General features: G+C 47.9%; 1 protein-coding gene across 5 annotated transcripts in view; it reads right to left on the reverse strand.

The window, feature by feature from the left end:
• CD8B (CD8b molecule) overlaps window positions 1–20,700 on the reverse strand; it is a 48,788-nt gene that overhangs the window by 19,044 nt on the left and 9,044 nt on the right. The window contains exons 4-6 of one of the 5 annotated variants that reach the window (XM_025353957.1): window positions 14,537–14,626; window positions 12,794–12,830; window positions 9,120–9,839 (exon numbers count right to left, since the gene is read on the reverse strand). The exons of 1 other annotated variant lie outside the window; for it this stretch is intronic. In XM_025353957.1, coding sequence (XP_025209742.1) covers window positions 9,827–9,839; window positions 12,794–12,830; window positions 14,537–14,626 — 140 coding nt within the window. In that variant the 3' untranslated portion in view covers window positions 9,120–9,826. Of the gene's footprint in view, window positions 1–9,119; window positions 9,898–12,793; window positions 12,831–14,536; window positions 14,627–20,700 lie in introns of those variants that run through there. 3 more of the 5 variants (XM_025353955.1, XM_025353954.1, XM_025353956.1) reach the window with 3 other exon arrangements.

Genomic DNA, 20,700 nt, shown 5'->3' on the forward strand with positions numbered 1-20,700 from the left:
CCTCTCCTCTCCTCTCCTCTCCTCTCCTCTCCTCTCCTCTCCTCTCCCCTCCTCTCCCTCCCCTCCCCTCCTCTCTTCTCTTCTCTCCTCTCTTCTTCTCTCTCTCCCTCCCTCTCTCTCTCACCCTTTCCTCTCCACCCTTCCTCTTGCTGCAGCCTCCTCACAGGGTCATAGGCACAGGCACACAGCTACAGACATGAAGATGCTTTCCTGCATTACAAAAAAGGATAGTTTAAATACTTCCCTGCATCCTGCTTTTCCTCCTTAATAGTACACTCTGGCAGTCTTTCCAAGTTAATATATCTTTTTTTTTTTTTTGAGATGGAGTCTCATTCTATCACCCAGGCTAGAGTGCAGTGGCATAATCTCGGCTCACTGCAACAACCTCTGCCTCCGGAGTTCAAGTGATTCTCCTGCCTCAGCCTCCCGAGTAGCTGGGATTACAGGCATACACCACCATGCTCAGCTAATTTTTGTATTTTTAGTAGAGACAGAATTTTGCCATGTTGACCAGGCTGGTCTCAAGCTCCTGACCTCAGGTGATCGCCTGCCTTGGCCTCCGAAAGTGCTGAAATTACAGGTGTTAGGCACCACACCTGGCCCTTTCCTTTCCTCTCCTCTCCTCTCCCTCCCTCTTCTCTCTCTCTCCTGCTCTCTCTCACCCTTTCCCCTCCACCCTTCCTCCCTCTTTTTCTTTTCCTTCCTTTCTCCCTTCCTTCCTTTTCCTTCCTTCCTTCCTCCTTTCCTTTCCTTTTTCCTTCCTTCCTTCCTTCCTTCCTTCCTTCCTTCCTTCCTTCCTTCCTTCCTTCCTTCCTTCCTTCCTTCCTTCTTTCCTTCCTTCCTTTTCTTGGGGGGCAGTGGGGACAGAGCCTTGCTCTGTTGCCCAGGCTGGAATGCAGTGGCTTGCTGTAACCTCAAACTTCTGGACTAAAGTGACCCTACGACCTCAGCCTTCCAAGTAGCTGGGACTGTAGGCATGTACCACCATGGCTGGCTATTTCTTTTGTAGAGACAGGGTCTTGCTTTGTTGTCCAGGCTGGCAAATCATTCTTTTTTTTTTTTTTTTTTGAGACCCAGTCTTGCTCTGTTGCCCAGGCTGGAGTGCAATGGCACAATCTCGGCACACTGCAACCTCTACCTCCTGAGTTCAAGCGATTCTCCTGCCTCAGCCTCCTGAGTATCTGGGATTACAGGCACCTGCCACCATGCCTGACTAACTTTTGTATTTTTAGTAGAGATGGGTTTCACCATATTGGCCAGGCTGGTCTGTAACTCCTGACCTCATGATCTGCTCACCTCGGCCTCCTAAAGTGCTGGGATTATAGGTGGGAGCCACCGTGCCCGGCCAAATCATTCTTTTTAAGTCATTCTTTTGATGGCTACATGATATTTTTGGGTGTAGATAGACAGCAACTTATTAAATGATTCCCTATTGATTAACCTGGGATTGTTTCCCATTTTTATTTTTCCCAAACGATATTGATAGAATCATCTTTGTGTATTATTCTGATGCAATGATGCTTCTACTTTCCCGGGGACCTATTCCCAGGAGTGCTGAGTGACAGTCCCTGATTCACGTTAAACGCTACTAGATGGTGCCCCCCTGTTTTCCATGAGGCTGCAGCGCTTATCACAAGATCAGCAACACCTGCGTGCCCTTGGCCCCAAGCTTTCCGCAGTGAGCAGCATCGCTGTTTTACATTTTCACTTAGTGACATTTGTATGCAAATGACAGATTATTATTTTTCTGGAAGATGTATGCTTAACCATGTCAGGGTCATAACTCATGCTATGAAAAAGATTTTGGTGTAGAGGTCATAGCAGAAGAAATGAGAACATGTGAATCAGCCTTCCTCTCTTAGACGCAGACACACACAAAGGTCTTAACTGAGCTTGGATATTAAAAGCAGTGCAGGGGAGAGGGTGGGGAGGTTTGGAGTTACCATCAGAAGCGTCTGACCAGGCTCAAATGTGGGATAGTTGAAGAGCCTTGTATGTCACAATGTCTAGGAAAAAATGTGTAAGGCCAGGCATGGTGGCTCACGCCTGAAATCTCAGCACTTTGGGAGGCCGAGGCGGGAGGATCATGAGGTCAGGAGTTCGAGACCAGCCTGACCAACATGGTGAAACCCCATCTCTACTAAAAAATACAAAAATTAGGGAGGCATGATGGCGCATGCCTGTAATCCCAGCTACTCAGGAGGCTGAGGCAGGAGAATCGCTTGAACCCGGGAGGCGGAGGTTGCAGTGAGCCAAGATCATGCCACTGCACTCCAACCTGGGCAACAGAGCAAGATTCTGTCTCAAAAAAAAGAAAAAAAGACAAATGTTCCCCTGCACCCTCCCCACCAAATTGATTGCCTACCACACACACAAGCACACACAGACACACTCCGAAATTACACAGATAAACGCTCGACAGTATTACTCTGTCTCCCATTGATGAGCTCTTTTCTGTGCTGGGTGGGGCTGGAGGACTTCCTGAGGGAGGAAGATGGAACTGCCAGAGTGAGCACTGGCTCTTGTCTGAGCCCTGTGACCCTTTCTTCTCTCCTCCCTCTTCCCCTACACCACAAGGTAGACCACCTGACGTGGCTTTCCGAGTTTCTAGGGAGGTGGGCTTTGAGCAGGGCCCACAAAAGAACTTCAACCAAAGTCTGCTTGTCTTGTGGAAGCTGCCCTACCTTCCTGTTCCCAAACCAGCAGCATCAGTATGGCTGCAGTGTAGGTACTCGGATAGAAGGGGGTCAACCCAAGCTCTATCTTCTGCCCTGGTCCAGCTAGAGCCTTCGTGATCTGAAGTCAGGCCCACTTTTTGTGCTGATCACGTTTACTGTTGCTCTCCCTTCCCCATGTCCCCCAAACTTGGCTGAGGCTGAGGAGAGGGTGGAGGGGTGGGAGTCATGGCCTCCCTTTTACCTGGCCTGGTCTTGCCCAGATAGCAGGCCTGGCCCAGCAGGCAGCTTCAGGCTCTCAGGATGCTGCAGGGGTGCTGGGGAGGGGTGTGTGGGAAAGAGGGGCCTCCACCCCTCCGCCAACACCACCTCACATCTTCCCCTCGTAACTTTGCCCTCACCCAACCGCAGAGACCTCCACAAAATCTGCGAGAGGCTGTGAACTCCACTCCCAGACAAACACAACCTTTTTGAGAAGGCAATCCATGCCCTCTGCTTGTGTTGGCATCACCTGGGTCTTTCTCTGGTCTGTGCAGGGCTGGCACGAGGCTGCAGCCAGTGAGGCACTGAGGCCACTCACTCTCAGAGCCATGCAAGTGCCAGCCTTGGGCCTGTGTCCCCCTGGCCACGAGAATGAAAGCCCATGGGGTTAGGGACAGCTTCTGAGCCAAATCTTTAGTGCCTGAAACACGTGCCTGATTGAGATCTGAGTTGTTGACCTTGGTTCTCTAAGGGGATTGTCCATTGTACTTGGCAGAATAAACATCCTGAGTGGTCCTCACAGCCTTAAGGAGCACAGAAAGGTGGGTGGGTGGGTGGGGGAGCCAGCAGGGGAGGTGCTGGGCTGTGCTCCCAGCTTGTGGGGGCCTAAGGACCTTCTATCTGAGCCTTTTGCTTTGTTCATTCATTCATTTCAATTCTGGCCTCAGGCTTAGGACTGACTTGTACAGGTAGCAGGAAAGAACCAGAGGACCCCCACAGGCCTTGTCCCTGAGCTAGTAGGGAGGGAACTGAGGCCTACAGGCTCTAAGCAAGACTGCAAGCCCTGGGGACCCAACTATGTCTATCCTGGCTACGCTGCACCCCTAGTCCCAGCACAGGGCTGGCTGAGCCCACAGAAGTTTCCCCAAATAGATTTGAACTGGCATCAAGAAATTTAAGGAATTGGGCATGGTGGCTCACGCCTGTAATCCCAACACTTTGGGAGGCTAAGGTGGGAGGATCGCTTGAGCTCAGGAATTTGAACCAGCCTAGGCAACATAGCGAGGCCTCATCTCTACTAAAAATAAAAAAATAAAAAAATAAGTGGGCATGCTGGTGCACACCTGTAGTCCCAGCTACTCACTTGAGTCAGGGAGGTCAAGGTTGCAGTGAGCCATGACAGCGCCACTGCACACTAGCCTGGGCAACAGAGCACTGTACACACACACACACCCCACCCCCCAAGGAAGAGGAGAATTGAGTGTAGAGTTGTGGGTATTACTTCAGTCATAAACGGGCACAGGAGTGGAAATGGTCTACAATTAAAAATGCATGAAAAGGCCAGGTGCTGTGGCTCATTCCTGTAATCCCAGCACTTCGGGAGGCCAAGGCGGACGGATTGCTTGAGCCCAGGAGTTCAAGACCAGCCTGGGCGACATGGGGAAACCCCATCTCCACCAGAAATATAAAAAATTAGCCAGATGTGGTAGTGCATGGCATGCCCATAGTCCCAGGTACTCAGGAGGCCGAGGTGGGAGGATCGCTTGAGCCCGGGAGACAGAGGTTGCAGTAAGCCATGAGTGCGCCACTGTACTCCACCCTGGGTGACAGAGCAAGACCCCGTCTCAAACAACAACAACAAAATTACCTAAAGGAATGGACATGGTTTCCTCTCAAATTTAGAAGTCTAAGCAAAGCTCTTAAAAGGGTACTCGCATGTGAAAGGCAGTAAACTAACAGGAAAAACAGGATCCAGGAGAGCCAACAGTACTGTGCAGGATGTAAGTGCCTTTTTCAGTGCCTCTGCTTTCAGCTTTACAGGAATCACATGTGTCATGCATATTTCTGTGAATCTCAAACTGATGCGGGGCTGGGGAATATGGTTTCCTTCTGTCTGAGTTATGCAACTGGAAGGCCTCCAGGAACCGGTGACTCACGGTGCCCCAGGAGTGTCAGTGACGCATTGAAGGAGGTTTCCCAAGAAGCGACCGAGGAAATATCTTTTGCCCTCCACAACCTTGGAAGGCCTCTGAAGACAAGGCTCTTTCTGTCTTTCCCTTTGACTGGGTGATAGATTCGGATCAGCGTTGCAGCCCACGCGGGGTCGGGGATCACTTTCTGAAAACAAGTTGCCCACTTCCTACAGGTAGAGACACAAACTGCGGGGCGGGGGCGGGGAGGAGTAAGGATGAAAGGGATGGGGTGGTGTAGGACCCCCTTCTTCTTTTGAACAGGCCCTGGTGGGCTCCACACCTGCAGGCTACTTCCCACTGAGAGGAAGGGGATGGGGGGAGGGGGGAACAGCAGTGCTGCTCCCAGACCCATTAAGGTCCACAGAAAAACACAGAAAGGAAAGTACTATAGATGTTCTCCTTCAGGGCAGAGAACCCAGGCTCACCTAAGGTTGCTGGAGTGCAGACCACCCCCGCCACTAGCCTAGCCCCCTATGAACTTCCAGACAAGTAAATGCGATTGGAAATGTAGCTTGCCCAAAGTCTGCAGCTGGTAAAGGCCCAGACTGTGCTGTTTGGCCACCTCAGACCTGCCTCACCGTGATTTCCATGGTTCCGATTTGTAAAATTTGTGAATAAATCTTTCATTGGTGGATAGTTGTGTTGATTCCAGTTTCTTATTATAACAATGGCCAGAGGTTCTTTTTTCCAAACTTTTCATTGCTTTTTCCCCAACTACGAAAGTAAGACATGATGTAAAAATTCACACAAGGAACTGTAGAAAGCAGAAGTGAAAATTCCCCAGAGTAACTGCCATTAACAGCTGAGAGTAAATCCTCACAGACCTTTTCCTGTACATATCCAAACAAATATACCCAGAGGCCTTGATTTATGATTAGAGAAGAAAGATCACATCTGCAGAACAATATTAGAAGATTTAATTTTCTATGTTATGTATTATATTCGCGAGATTTCAATTTTATGTTTTAAAAAATATGGGAAGAAAAAAACCCAGGAAACTGTTTTTAGAAAAAATTTATTTTTGAGACAAGGTCTCACTCTGTTGCCCAGGCTGGAGTGCAGTGGCATGATCACAGCTCACTGCAGTCTCAAACTCCTGGGCTCAGGATATCCTCCCACCTCATCCTCCCTAATAGCTGGGACTATAGGCAAGCACCACTGTGCCCTGGAAAATTTTTAAATTTTCTTGTAGAGTCAAGGTCTCAAACTCCTGAGCTCAAGTGATCATTTGGTGTGGGCCTCCCAAAGTACTGGGATTACAGGCGTGAGCTATCATCCCATGTGCTGGCTGAAGAAACTTCCAAATACCAAGTTTGCACATTTCTACAATGTTCTGTACTTGGATTTAAAAAACTCTCTTCTTGAAGTAGAATTTACATCTATATCCATAGCTATAAAGTCAACATGTCCTAGTGTACAGCTTGATGGCTTTTTCTAACGAAACACACTCATGCAAGTGACTCCCAGATTGAGAAGCAGAAACGCTCACCTTCAAACCTCATGCTCCCTCTTAATGACCCACCACTGGACTAAGGATAACTGTATCCTAACTTCTAACAACATATATTTGTTTTGCTTGTTTTCTTCTGTGCTTGAATTTTAACAGTGACCATATATTGCACCATGTATTGTATTAAGAATAATCTATACAGATGTTTTAAAAATACACGCATTTACCATAACCATCATTTGATATCAGCATATATGGATCTAGCTCATTCCTTAGTAGCTGCCTAAACTCCCTTATTAGACTGTATCTGAATTTATCTGACCAGTCCCTTTTGATGAACATTTGGATTATTTCCCATTTTTAGCTAGTAAGCAGCGCTAGAAGGAACAATCCGATGCATATTTCTTTGTGCATACCACTTTTTGATGTGTTTCTTTTTTTGTTTTTTTTGTTTTTTTGTTTTTTTTTGAGACGGAGTCTCGCTCTGTTGCCCAGGTCGGAGTGCAGTGGCCAGATCTCAGCTCACTACAAGCTCCGCCTCCCGGGTTTACGCCATTCTCCTGCCTCAGCCTCCCGAGTAGCTGGGACTACAGGCGCCCGCCACCTCGCCCGGCTGGTTTTTTGTACTTTTTAGTAGAGACGGGGTTTCACCGGGTTAGCCAGGATGGTCTCGATCTCCTGACCTTGTGATTCGCCCGTCTCGGCCTCCCAAAGTGCTGGGATTACAGGCTTGAGCCACCTCGCCCGGCCGATGTGTTTCTTTTAGATAAATGCCAACGATGGAATTGGTAGTCAAAAGACAGCTGGATGGAGTTTGGGGGGCATATTTCATCATAACGGCCCTATAGAATGTAGTAGCAGCTCAGTTCCTTCTTCAAAACAAAAGTCAGGTGCTGGGTGCAGACCTTCTCACCGCAGCCCCCGCCATTGGCAGCCTAGCCTGCTCTAGCTCCCTGGGCAGCCGGAGCTGAACCCGCCTTGGCAGGTGCCTGCTGCACAGAAAACTGACAGAGGAGCGCCAACCACCCCTGCCCCCAGCCCAGCCCCATGAGAACTTGCAAATAAGTACATGCAATTGCAAAGACAGCAGCAGGGAGACGGTCAAATTTCAAAGCCTGCAGTGGGACAAGGGACCTTGCGGCCTGTTCTTACTTCCGCTGCGCACTGGGTGTGAGCCTTCAAGAGGGCAGACCGCGTGCACTACAGGCCTTAGTCTCTTATTTATTTGTGATGGCCTGAATGAGGAGCCCACCTGAAACACGAACCCTAGAGGAGTCTGGTCCAGCTGACCCCAGTTCTTTCACCCCTCGCCTCAGCCTTGGAAGGCAGCCTGTCCCTTGTCTTCACAGCTGATAGGCAGAGCTTTTGCTTCTTTTGAGCACCTCCTGCTGAGGCAGGAGACTAGGTTCTGGGGGCAGGGAATCTAAGGCCAATTCGTGCTGACTCAAGGAGAAACACCTACGTCTGGGGGCAGGGAATCTTGAGGCCAATTTGTGCTGATTTCTCAAAGCTGGATCAAAAGGAAAACACCTGGGTCTGGGGGCAGGGCATCTAAGACCAATTAAATGTAAACCAAAAGGAAAAACCCCATCTCCCCACACTGAGTAACCAAGGATCAAAGGCTACTCTCTCTACAACCCTCCCGCTTCCACCTTATCTCAGATGGAAAGGGAGACTGTCCTAGATTGACCCCAGGCCAAGCACGAGCCATCCCTTCATCCACACAGGGCGTCAATTCACCTCAGCCTTTCATTAGCCACGGACCAAATCCTTCATCTAGTTAAGGGGTAGCCGACAGGGATCTCAAAAGGGTACCTAAATGCCAGAAAACCTTGCAATTGGGACCATGGGCCGCCTGCTTAGGGCCCACTTTCACCCTGGGGATTGCTTTCTCACTTCAATAAATTCCTGCTTTTGCTGCTTTTATTCCTTTATGACTTTGTGTGTTTTGTCCAATTCTTTGTTCAAAATGCCAAGGACCTGAACAACTTACACTCAAGGCCCTCCTTCCGATAACACTGCATCTATGCCCTTCTAACTCCACCCACCACACCTCGTGCTGCTGCGACCGCACCCCAGATGCCCGGAGAAGGCCACACTACCCCCTCCCCAGGTTGTCTTTCCTTTCCTGTTTTTTTTTTTTGTAACATTTCTTACATTCTGTGGCTGCCACAGGTCTCTGAACATAACCTGATTTGTCAATGCCCTTCTTTGAGCTGGCCAGGAAAAGCAGGTGAGGCGGGATTCTCCTTGGCCCTGGACATGGTACTTCTGTTAATGCAGCCTCAGGTTGCAGTGTTTTATGGTGCAATAGCTCCTAGGCTGCTAAAGCTCAGGTAGGGGGCGGCTAAGATGGGACTCAGGCACTTTTTCAAACCCAGGAACGAAGTCCTGCTCTCCACTCTCCACTCCTGCTCAGCACTTTCTCCTTGCTTTTTCCTTGTCCAACAGTTAAGGCCAAGAATCAATAAGAAAATGAAGGGACATGTGACAGAACCCCTCATGCCTCCTACCGTCTCTTTGATGCCTGACTTGAGGCCAGGGATCCCTGGGGTTCATCCCACAGTAGAAATGAACAAGTGCTAGTTCAGCTTGGGAGTGGGCCGGGAGATGGGCCCGAGGCACCTGAAGCCTGGCTCTGGTGCCCTGGGCACTTCCTAGCCTCTTTAGGACTCTCTACACCTACAATGTTGGGCAAATGAGGATCTCAGGTGTAACAGGAGGATGTACAAATTTTATCCTTATGGTTTCTGTTCCACTGAGCATTGATGTCTTGGCTGTAGATGGGCTTCTACACATTTATGCCACAGGAGCCGTTTGTTATCTTTAACCTGGGACTTTATTTGTACAACTAAGACATTTGTATAAAAAGAGCAGAAAATGAAAGAAGAATTAAGCCATGGGAGAGTAGAAATGGGAGCTGAGACACTGACAAGTGGAAGACGAAGTGAACTCCTATCCTCAAACCCGCAAGTTCCCAGCCCCAAAGGAAGCCCTCAGAGACTGACATGGCTTCTGGGAACTGGACAGCCCCTCTCAGCAAGCCTCATTCCCAACCTGCGCCTGGCCTCTCTGTGAGGAAGGTCAGCCCCAGCCTGGGAAGACCAAGAGGGAGCCAGCCCAGTATCACCCCATGAAAGAGCCAGGACCCAATGTTACTGCCCTACCAGGGCAAAGCAACTTGCAAAGATGGTGGCTAAACAGCCACCACTAAAGGTCCCAGCTCAGGGAAGGCACAGGAGCTGGAAGTGGTGGCATGGGCGGCATTTCTTACTCAGTCCTCCAGCACACTCTGTGAAGTGCCCTGGGGGCAACGAAGGCTTCTCCCTAGTATTCCCGATGGCCCACGAACAAGTTGCTCCCATGCACGTCACACACAGAAAGGCCTTGCAGCAGTGAAAAGCAGGCAGCTTCAGCAGCCAGTGAACTCTCCAGGGTCGAATGTGTCCCCTCTCTCCTTTTTCCACATCGTGCTCGTTACTGACCAATGTCTTTTTGTAGCAGGACACCAAAACCATATTCTCTGCTCATTTGTAAAACCTGAAAACAACAGCAAGTTGTGAAACCACGTATTTTCAGGCAAACGATATTGAATTTCCTGTAACAGAGACAAACGGCAAATGAGAAAGCAGAGTTCTACTCCAAGTGGCCTGGGGCCGAGAGTTTTTTGTTAGTATGTTTCTAGGGCCCATGTTAGTCACTAAAAAGATTGTTAGGGCTAAAAAGCAAACAAAACAAAACAAAACTGCAGCTCAAAGAACCGTGGCTTTGAATTGCGTTACTTCCTGTAGTACCTCTAAGATAATCTAAGAGAATCACAAATTTATATCAAGGGGCCAGAAGAAATTACCCTGCGGATGGGATGATTTTCTAAGGACAGTTAGAGGCTGGGGAACAAGGACCTCAAATCGCAACTCAGATCTGTGAGCACCAGGGCTTATTTCCTCCACGCCTGGATCATGAGAGGAAAACCAGAGGTGCTTTTCAAACTTTTGAAAAGTCACAAACCCTTTTGTTCAAATGACATGTTACAGGTAAGTGTAAACCCAGACAATAGAAAAGAGTATCCGTTTAAAATGAAGAGAGTGAGGAGGGCTCAGGGTCCCCCCATGACCACCCAGCGCCCCTTCCCTGCCTCAAGCTGATCCTGGGCTTGCGAAAGCATGAGGTCCTGCATCCAGCCCCCGCAAAACTGGCATCAGATCACTGGGGAGCAAGTTAAAATGAAGGGATGGGGACAGACCCAGACCACAGTTAGTACCCAGAGAGGGGCTTATTTTACATGAAAGGTCACCATGGGAGAGATTTTGAGTGGAACTTTCTCTTTTTGAGATAGAGTTTCACTCTCGTTGCCCAGACTGCAGCGGAATGGCGTGATCTCTTCTCATTGCAACCTCTGCCTCCTGGGTTCAAGTGATTCTCTTGCCTCAGCCTCCCAAGTAGCTGGGATTACAGGTGCCTGCCACCACGCCCAGTTAAATTTTTTGTATTTTTAGTAGAGATGGGGTTTCACCATGTTGGCTAGGCTGGTCTCAAACTCCTGACTTCAGGCGATCTGCCCGCCTCGGCCTCCCAAAGTGCTGGGATTACAGGTGTGAGCCACTGCACGTAGCCTTGAAAGGAACTTTCTAGGGGTCTGGCCTGAGACAGCTATACTCAAGTTATTATCTCTTGGGTAGGGGGCAGCTCCTAAATCCAATACACAAGGTGAAAATTGTACACAATTAAAATATTATTGAAAATTGCCCACAAAATCCAGCAAGCATGTTTAAGCAACTCTCGATATAAATAGAATGTGTACGACAATGCAGAACATATCATAATATGAATGTATGTGGCTATTTACCATTTTATTTTATTTTATTTTATTTTATATTTTTTTTTGAGACGGAGTCTCACTGTGTCTCCCAGGCTGGAGTGCAGTGGCGCGATCTCGGCTCACTGCAAGCTCCGCCCCCCGGGTTCACGCCATTCTCCCGCCTCAGCCTCCCAAGTAGCTGGGACTACAGGCGCCCGCTACCGCGCCCGGCTAGTTTTTTGTATTTTTAGTAGAGACGGGGTTTCACCATGTTAGCCAGGATAGTCTCGATCTCCTGACCTTGTGATCCACCCGCCTCGGCCTCCCAAAGTGCTGGGATTACAGGCTTGAGCCACCGCGCCCGGCCTATTTACCATTTTAGAGTATTTAAAAATACATTTTGTTTGTCCGTTGTTGCACTTGCAGAGTTGAAGTCACTGAAGTGACTTGAGTGTGTGCTCTGACTCCAGGGGCCTGGGGCCACATGCTTTAAGGATAATACCCCAGAGTGTCCTCACACTGACCGTGAGATTGGCACTGTTAGCTCATTTTACAGACGAGAAATCCGAAGCTTGCCGAGGTAAAGTGACTCGCTGACTGTCACATGGTTGGTGACTGGCAGATGGGATTCAAACCCAGCTCCGTCTCCGCCTAAAGCCAGAGCTCTCGAGCAAGAGACCCTGTTGCTCTCTTCAATTTAGAGGTGTGTACTTTTGCTCCCCCAAACATTTCTATATAGAGAGGGTTGCTCTGAGGAGCAAATGTAATTAACTGGATAGGCAGATGTGAAACAGTCTCTGTTTTGAGGAACAAAAATCAAATGCAGGAATGCTGCCCCCGGCCCACGATGGCTTCCAACAGCCTCATGAAAGACCAAGTACATAATGTCACTGCCCTACCAGGGCAAAGCAACTTGCAAAGGTGGTGGTTAAATGGCCACCACTAAAGGTCCCAGCCCAGCCCAGGGAAAGTATAGGAGCTTTCTCAGCTCAGTGGGTCCCAAGAGTGTAATGTGACTCTGCCAACTCCTGGGACCCAGATGGGGTCGAGGGCGGCAGGTGGGACAAAGGCAGCTCCTAAGGAAGGAAAGCAATGGCTGGTGGAAGAGGCTAGTCTTCAAATCCGATTCCAGTAGTCTCTCCATTTATCTGTAAAATGAGGGTGATAACCCCTTATCTCACACAGAACCGAGGGGATGAAATAATAGGGGGGATGAAATAGTAAGTGGGATGAAATAACAGATGGGATGAGTTTGGGACACCCTGTGGTATTCTGTGCATGCAAAGCCTGATTGCTCTCCTCAGGAGAGCTAAGAATGTTCTTGAAATACATTTAAGTTATTGGTCAGGTTTTTGTTTGTTTGTTTGTTTAGGTTATCTCTTTGGTTCCTGAATTCTATCATCCCATCTATTTATACAGCGTGTGACTTTTTTTTTAGATGGGGTCTCGCTCTGTTGCCCAGGCTGGAGTGCAGTGGTACCATCATAGCTCACTGCAGCCTTGAGTTCCTCGGCTCAAGTGATCCTCCTGCTTCAGCCTCCTGAGTAGCTGGGACTACAGGTGTGCGCTACCATGCCTGGCCGAGTCTATGATCTTTGGAAGATGAGGTCTGACTTTGGCTCCTTGCTGCAGATAGAGGCTGCAAGCTGCAGCTGGGGCTGAGGAACCCAGGGCCACGCCCAGGTCACACACTTACTGTTTGATGAAACGAAGCCGGGCTCTCCTCCGCCGGCCTGGAAGAGGAAAGCAAGGGCGCCAGTCAGTGTGGGCTGTAGGTCACCGCACTGAGCCCCAGAGGCCAAGTAGGATGGTCACAGGGGCAGCTGACACCTCAGCCCACCTCCCTGGTCCCAGACCCTGGCCCAAACACTTTACACATTTTAATCCCCTTAATGCTCACTGAAAACCTGAGTTGGATACTACTTTTAAGATCTCCATTTAATTTGTGGAGAAACTGAAACACAGAGTGAGTTACCGGATAACATGCCCAAAGTCATGCAGCTAGTAAGTGGGAAAGCTGGAATTCAAACTCAATCAGCCGCAGAGTCTGTGTCCTTAAACACACCTGCTCGCCCTTTACAGCAGGTCAGACACGAAAGTTCCCACACACAGGCAGTCTCAGGCCTGGGCAAGTGCACTCACAGGGCGAGATTTCCCACTGGGAGTAGGAGGAAAATAAAAGCATATCTATTTACATTTGTATCTCAGCCTTTATTACTTTTGATTTTTATTTATTTTTTTAGAAATGCGGTCTTACTATGTTGTCTAGGCTAGACTTGAGCTCCTGGGCTCAAGTGATCCTCCCTCCTCAGCCTCTCGAGTATGGGCACTTGCCCCTATATCCAGCTTACTTTTTATTTTTGAAACATATTTAATAACATACATTTAATAACATAACACACACAAAATATGAAATAAGTAAATCCAGCCAACTGCTGCTGTATTCGCTTATTTAATATTTTATGCATGTTACTAAATGTGCTTCAAAATATTTTACCAATGAGGTCCTTCCTTGATCAAAAGAGTTTGCAAGCCACTGAAATTTATGGGGTTCTTAGAATGGGATACATTGACCCCTTTGTGGGGAAGAATTTGTAGGCAAAAGTATGCACCTGGGTGCATTTCTGTGGGGAGAGGTCCATTATTTTCATCGTGTGTTCAAAGGGGTCTGTGAACTACAAAAGTTAAGAGCCACTGATCTAGTTCATGCCCCTGCTGTCCCACCTGCCCATTTTATAGAATCGCAGAGAGGGGAAGGGGCTTGCTCGAGGTGGCACAGGTGAGCTGAAGAACCGGGGTAGACTGTGGGCTCTGGGCTCTAGGGCAGCCATGCGCCTCTCGGGCTCCCCGTCTTTCTTGTGAACCCAGTGCTGTGCAGAGCTTGGGGTGGGGGCCATAGAAGGAGACAGTCCCGTCTCTGAGGTGGCTGGGAGCAGCAGTCATTTCTGAGTTTCCGACAGCATCATCAATATCGGTGGCGTAGAGAGGATTTCTAGCTTTCAGCAATGCAACACAAACCCCATAGGCAATCTTTTCTGGGCACTGGGTTTTGGTCTCAACTGCTCACATGAGTTCCCACTTACTGACATGTGCCAGGTGCCAGGCATTTGGGGCAGGAATTTACAAGCAGCAACTCTGGGAGGTAGGTGATGTCCTACGCCCATCTGAGGCAGCCAAGGCTCAGAGAGACCAGGGTACTGGATGGGGAAACAGCCACATTGCACTCAAACCCAGGTTTGTCTGACTCCAGGGACAGGGTGGTCTTTGGTTTTGGCTGCGTAGCCCCAGATCAAGAACGACCTCCAGAAATACCATAGGTTCTCTGAGGCACATTCCCACCAGGCTGCCATCTGCTCTGCTCCCCTAGAGAAGTAAGTATCCCAGGAACACTTCAAACAGCAAACAGGGACACCCGATGACCCAAAAGGAGACAACTCACAGTACAGGTGGATGGCCACTCCCAGGGAAACCAGCAAAACCAGAACGCCAGCCACCAGCAGGCCGAGGGTGATGGGGCTACAAAGTGGGCCTGGAAAAAACACACGTGACATGTGTTCAACACTGAACATTTTTCTGCATAAGACACGCAGAAAAATACAAGGAGGAAAAAAAATCAACTGGAAGTCCCACCTCCCAGAGAATACCACTATTTGCATTTTGATATAATGTATTTTTCCTCAAGTCTTTTTTTTTTTTTTTTTTTTTTTTTGAGACAGAGTTTTGCTCCGTCACCCAGGCTGGAGTGCAGTGGCGTGTTCTCAGCTCACTGCAACCTCCGCCTCCTGGGTTCAAGCGATTCTCGTTCTTAGCCTCCCAAGTGGCTGGGATTACAGGTGTGCACCACCATGCCCGGCTAATTTTTGTATCTTTAGAAGAGACAGGGTTTTACCATGTTGGCCAGGCTGGTCTCAAACTCCTGGCCTCAAGCAATCCACCCACCTTGGCCTCCCAAAGTGATGGAATTACAGGGGTGAGCTACCATGTCCGATCATCGTCTAGTCTTTGTAAGCACTTTAAACATCATTGAAATCATTTTATATATAAAATTTCATGTCCCACATCCAAATTTTTGAGAGGCAGACAATTTTTATTCCTGGTAATGAGTCCTTTACTATTTATGTTTAAAACTTTTAATTTCACAAGAAACAGCTGAATATATTTTCATTGTAAGAGACTTAAATATAGGATTAGAGTGCTCGCTGACATCTTCGCTCCTTCACAGAATTAATCACCATTGATAATTTAGTAACTTTCTCTTTCCATGCCTATGTAATTTTTATAGATACATATACGGTGTATTTGTTTGTTTCTTTGTTTGTTTTGACACAGAATCTCACTCTGTCGCCCAGGCTGGAGCGCAGTGGCGCAATCTTGGCTCACTGCAACCTCTGCCTTCTGGGGATTCAAGCGATTCTCCTGCCTCAGCCTTCCAAGTAGCTGGGATTACAGGCGCTCACCATCATGCCCGGCTAATTTTTGTATTTTTAGTTGAGATGGGGTTTCACCATGTTGGCCAGGATGGTCTTGATCTCCTGGCCTCAAGTGATCCACCTGCTTTGGCCTCCCAAAGTGCTGGGATTACAGGTGTGAGCTACCATGCCTGGCCTTAAATACATATAGTATTTTAAAATATATACAGCAGATTATACTGTACAAATTGTTCTTTTGTATCTTCACTGTTTCAATGTGCCTTTTTTCCTTCACTTAATCAATGTGTTCTTTTTTCCAGCAGAGTAACGTCTGACAGTATGGATGTATCATGAGTTACTCGTCATCAGTGGGCATTTTTTGTCGTTTCCTGTGTTTTACTTTTACAAATAACTCTGCAGAAAACATCATGTGTATTTCCTTACAAAGATGCCTTCCTGAGGTAAATACTGAGAACGGGAGCTACTAAACCACAGACTTTGCCCATTTTAAATTGTGACAGATGCTGTCAAATGCCTCTCTAAAAGGTGGCACTGACTTCCGTCCCCACCCACCAATAGTGCACCCTGCTACCATTGATATCATCAAAATGTTTTAGTTTTTGCCAGTCAAGTGGGGGAAAATGTTATTTCACTTAAATTCCCTCATTACTTACAAGCTTTGGCCTATTTTCATATATTGGGAACTTGTATGATTTTTCTTCTATGAGTTGACTATCTGTTCCTTTGTCCATTTTGTGTGCTAAACAGCACACTTTACACTATCAATGCCCCAAATCCTTCTCTGACACCCTTCAGGCCCCTGTGGCTGGTCCCTTGAGTAGCTGAGGGGCAGAGCCAGGGCCCATGGGTGAAAGGGCAAGGCTGCAGATTTGGGCTTGAGGTTCAGAAAATCGGAAAGCATTGTGGATGCCAAGGAAGAGAGAGAATTTTTACTGAATACATATGTGCTAAGTACATACTAAATGCAAACTCCCATCTTGTGAGGAAGAAAGGTATTGGCATTTTTAAATTTGCATTTATTTATTTATTTTATTTTTTTGAGACAGAGTTTTGTTCTTGTTGCCCAGGCTGGAATGCAATGGCGAGATCTGGGCTCACCGAAACCTGTACCTCCTGGGTTCAAGCGATTCTCCTGTCTCAGCCTCCTTAGTAGCTGGGATTACAGGCACCCGCCACCATGCCTGGCTAATTTTTGTATTTTTAGTAGAGACGGGGTCTCACCATGTTGGCCAGGCTGGTCTTGAACTCCTGACCTTACGTGATCTGCCTGCCTTGGCCTCCCAAAGTGCTGGGATTACAGGCGTGAGCCACTGCGCCTGGCTTGCCATTATTTTTATCTCTCATTTCACAGTTCAAAAAAAAAACAAGATTCAAAAAGGTTAAATTATATGCCCAAGGTCACCCAGCTACTAAAATGCAGGACCAGGGTGTGGACACAGATCCTTCGAGTTCCAAGCCCCTGTGGGTCCCACCTCAGCTGCATGAGGGCATGAAAGGTATGGGAGGGAAGGGAGGAGGCTGCTACACGGGAGGGAGCCCACTGTCACTGGAGGGGAACAAGCCAAGGCTGGACCGCTGGGATGTGGAGAAGAGATTCACACACTGGGTGGGAGGCTGGATGAGTGGCCCCTCTGAGATGCTGAGGGCATCTGCTGGGCTCCCTCTCACCTCCTATTTGTTCCCCCAACCTGGATGAACCTCAAAACACGGTGCTAAGTGAAAGAAGTCAAGCAGGAAAGAGCCATGGTGTGCGATTTCACTTCTACGAAATGTCCCTGAGAGGCAAATCTGCAAAGGCAGACGGTAGATTAGTGGCTGCCAGGGGCTGGGCACAGGGATGAGCTGTGAACAAGCACCGGGAATCTTACTGGGCTGATGGAAACCTTCTAAAACTAGATTATGGTAATGATTGCACAACTTGGTAAATTTACCCAAAATCATTGAGTTTGTATGCTTAAAGTAGGTGAATTTTGCAGTGTGCAAATTATATCTCAACTAAGGTTTTGTTTTTGTTTTTTGTTTTTTTGAGATGGAGTCTTGCTCTGTCACCCAGGCTGGAGTGCAATGGCTTGATCTTGGCTCACTGCAACCTCTGCCTCCTGGGTTCAAGCAATTCTCCCGCCTCAGCCTCCCGAGTGGCTGGGATTACAGGCACCCACCACCATGCCTGGCTAATTTTTGTATTTTTAGTAGAGACAGGGTTTCGCCATGTTGGTCAGGTTGGTCTCGAACTCCTGACCTCAGGTGATCCGCACCCCTCCCCTACCGCCTCCCAAAGTGCTGGGATTACAGGAGTGAGCCACCGCACCCGGCTCAACTAAGTTTTTAAAAACTGTAATGGAGGTGGGTGCAGGTCACAGGGATGTACAGGGCAGCTGGGCTTCTTCCTGAGAAGAGGTCATGGTTAAGACCACTGTGGAGGCCAGCGATGTAGCTATAGGTCTCCTCTAAAGCATTGTCTCCCATCCAAAATGTGACTCTCCAGGAAAAGCTGCTGCCACAAATAACGTGCTTGGGTAAGGGGCTGTTCGACAGAGCCACACCAGCGACACCCCCAGCCCAGCCTTCCTCATCTTGCTGGGGCCTCAGGGTCTCCTGAGCTCTGGATTCGCACTCCGCTCCTGAGTCCGTGGTTTAGAAATGGTCCCCTAGCACCTAAGGGTGTTGTCTCAGAAACAGCCCTAAGCCTCAGGGGCGACCCCTTCTTAGTGGCCCTATGGGTTTCATTCATGATAATAGGCTTTGAGGTCTGTGTGAATGCCCCATAAGCTCTTAGTGCCTGGTGTATAATTGCATCTCACTTAATCCTGCATCCCCATTTTACAGACGAGGAAACAGAGGTTCATAGAGGCTGAATCATCTATTCAATGTCTTATAGTACAGGTAGTAGTAGACAGAGATTCAGACCTAGGCCTGTCTGACTTGCCACTAGGCTACACTGACCCAGGGCCGCTCTCCTCAGTGTAACATCCACCTACTTTCCCCACACCCATCCTCAGCCCCACTCCACTTGGCCACCTTCACACACATCCGGGTTATTCTTAATAACTTATTAATGTTTGGTATGCGTTTTGCCATGGGATTTTACTGAGGGTTGGTACAAGAAACGATGCAAGAGGCCAGGCACAGTGGCTCACGCCTGTAATCCCAGCACTTTGGGAGGCCAAGGCAGGTGGATCACCTGAAGTCAGGAGTTCAAGACCAGCTTGGCCAACATGGTGAAACCCTGCCGCTACTAAAAATACAAAAATTAGCCAAGGTTGGTGGTGGGCACCTGTAATCCCACCTACTCCAGAGGCTGAGGCGGGAGAATCACTTAAATCTGGGAGGTGGAGGTTGTAATGAGCTGAGATCACACCACTGCACTCCAGCCTGGGCAACAGAGTGAGACTCTGTTTCAAAAAAAAAAAAAAAGAAAGAAAAAAAAGAAAAGAAAGAAAGAAAAGAAATTATGCAAGAAATCTGAAGCGCTTTGTTTTTGCCATCATTTATAAAAGTATGACTGAGTGCGCCGTCATTCAGCTGTCCTTACATGAAGATGAATGGGGCAGACTGCTCCTAGAATTTAGCACTAGGATGAAAGTTTCTTCTTTTGGTGCCAGGTTGTTTCTTTCTATCACCGGGGTTTGGGGTGCCATACGACTTGGGGTCTTCTCTTTGTTTAAACTGATGTTGCTGGGTTCTCCAGAGCCGTAGTACACAACCAGTTCTTGCACCCTCATCTTAGTGGCTCTATTGTATTTGCATTTTATATCCTTTTTATTGTAGTCTGCCTGAAATCATTTAGGTGAAGGGGTCAGGGCATGGGACTTTATAAAATAAGGTCACTCTTAAGCTCCTTAAGACTTTACTCTTCTGTACATTGGTTCTGATTTTCTTTTTACTGTGACCTCCTGTGATGGCAGCTTGCCACCCCAGTCTCCCAGATCCTATTCAGTACCCTCCTCGATAATTTCTGGTACTTAAAACTTTTAAGACAAAGCGAACTGAGCAGTGCGAGGCAGTGCTCCTGGGGCTGCTTGTGGTTTGTTCTCTGGGTAGCAGCAGATGGCACTTTGTGTTTGTCACCAGTGGCTTTTGCTGGGCTGAGGTCAGTATTTTTCCAGAAACACGTTTGGGCTGATGGGTTTAAGGAAAGCGTGTGCGTGGGCATGTGTGTCTGTGTGTGTGTGTGTATGTGCATACACTCCAGCTGAGGTGTCTGGTGTAGCATAGAGAAGCAAATGTGTTCATTTGCAAACAAGCATGTATTCATGAACAAGCACATACTGTGTATTAGGTCCTCTGTTAGGTATTAAAACTGGAAACATTTTTTTTGAAACAGGGTCTGGCTCTATCACCCAGGCTGGAGTGCAGTGGCAGGATCTTGGCTCACTTCAATCTCCACCTCCCAGGCTCAAGGCATCCACCTCAGCCTCCTGAGTAGCTGGGACTACAGGCATGTGTCACCACACCCAGCTAATTTTTTAATATTTTCATAGAGACAGAGTTTCACCATGTTGCCCAGGCTGGCCTCTAACTCCTGAGCTCAAGGTGATTCGCCCATCTTGGCCTCCCAAAGTGCTAGGATTACAGGTGTGAGCCACCACATCTGGCCAAAACTGGAAAAGTTTAAAGTGCTGGTCCTTTGAGTAGATTTTTTGTTTGTTAACAGCTTTATTGAGTTATAATTTACATATAAAGTCCCCTTGTTTAAAGTGTACAATGTCATGATTTTTAGTGTATTCATGGAGTTGTGCAACCATTTCCATAATGTAATTTTAGAACATTTAAATTCCCTTAAAAAGAAACCTTATATCCATTAGGAATCACTCCCCATTTCTTTCCCAAGCCCCCAGCCTTAGGCAGCCACCAATCTACGTTCTGTCTCTACAGAGGGTCATATGCTGAATATTCCATAATCATGGAATCATATAGTATATGGATTTTTGTGACTGGCTTCTTTCACTTTATTCTTTATTATGGCCAAACAATATTCCACGATAATAAATATACCATATTTTGTTAATCTATTCATTAGCTGGTGGATGTTTGGGTAGTTTCTACTTTTGGCTAGTATGAATAATGAAGCTGTGGGCATTTGTGTGCAGGTGTGTGAGTGGAGATCACCTCCATTAAGCTTTGTCCAGTAACAGTTTACGAGTCTGTCTCCCATGAGACTGTGAGTTGCTAT

This window comes from Theropithecus gelada, chromosome 13 (genome assembly GCF_003255815.1).
Source record: "Theropithecus gelada isolate Dixy chromosome 13, Tgel_1.0, whole genome shotgun sequence".
NCBI lineage: Eukaryota > Metazoa > Chordata > Mammalia > Primates > Cercopithecidae > Theropithecus > Theropithecus gelada.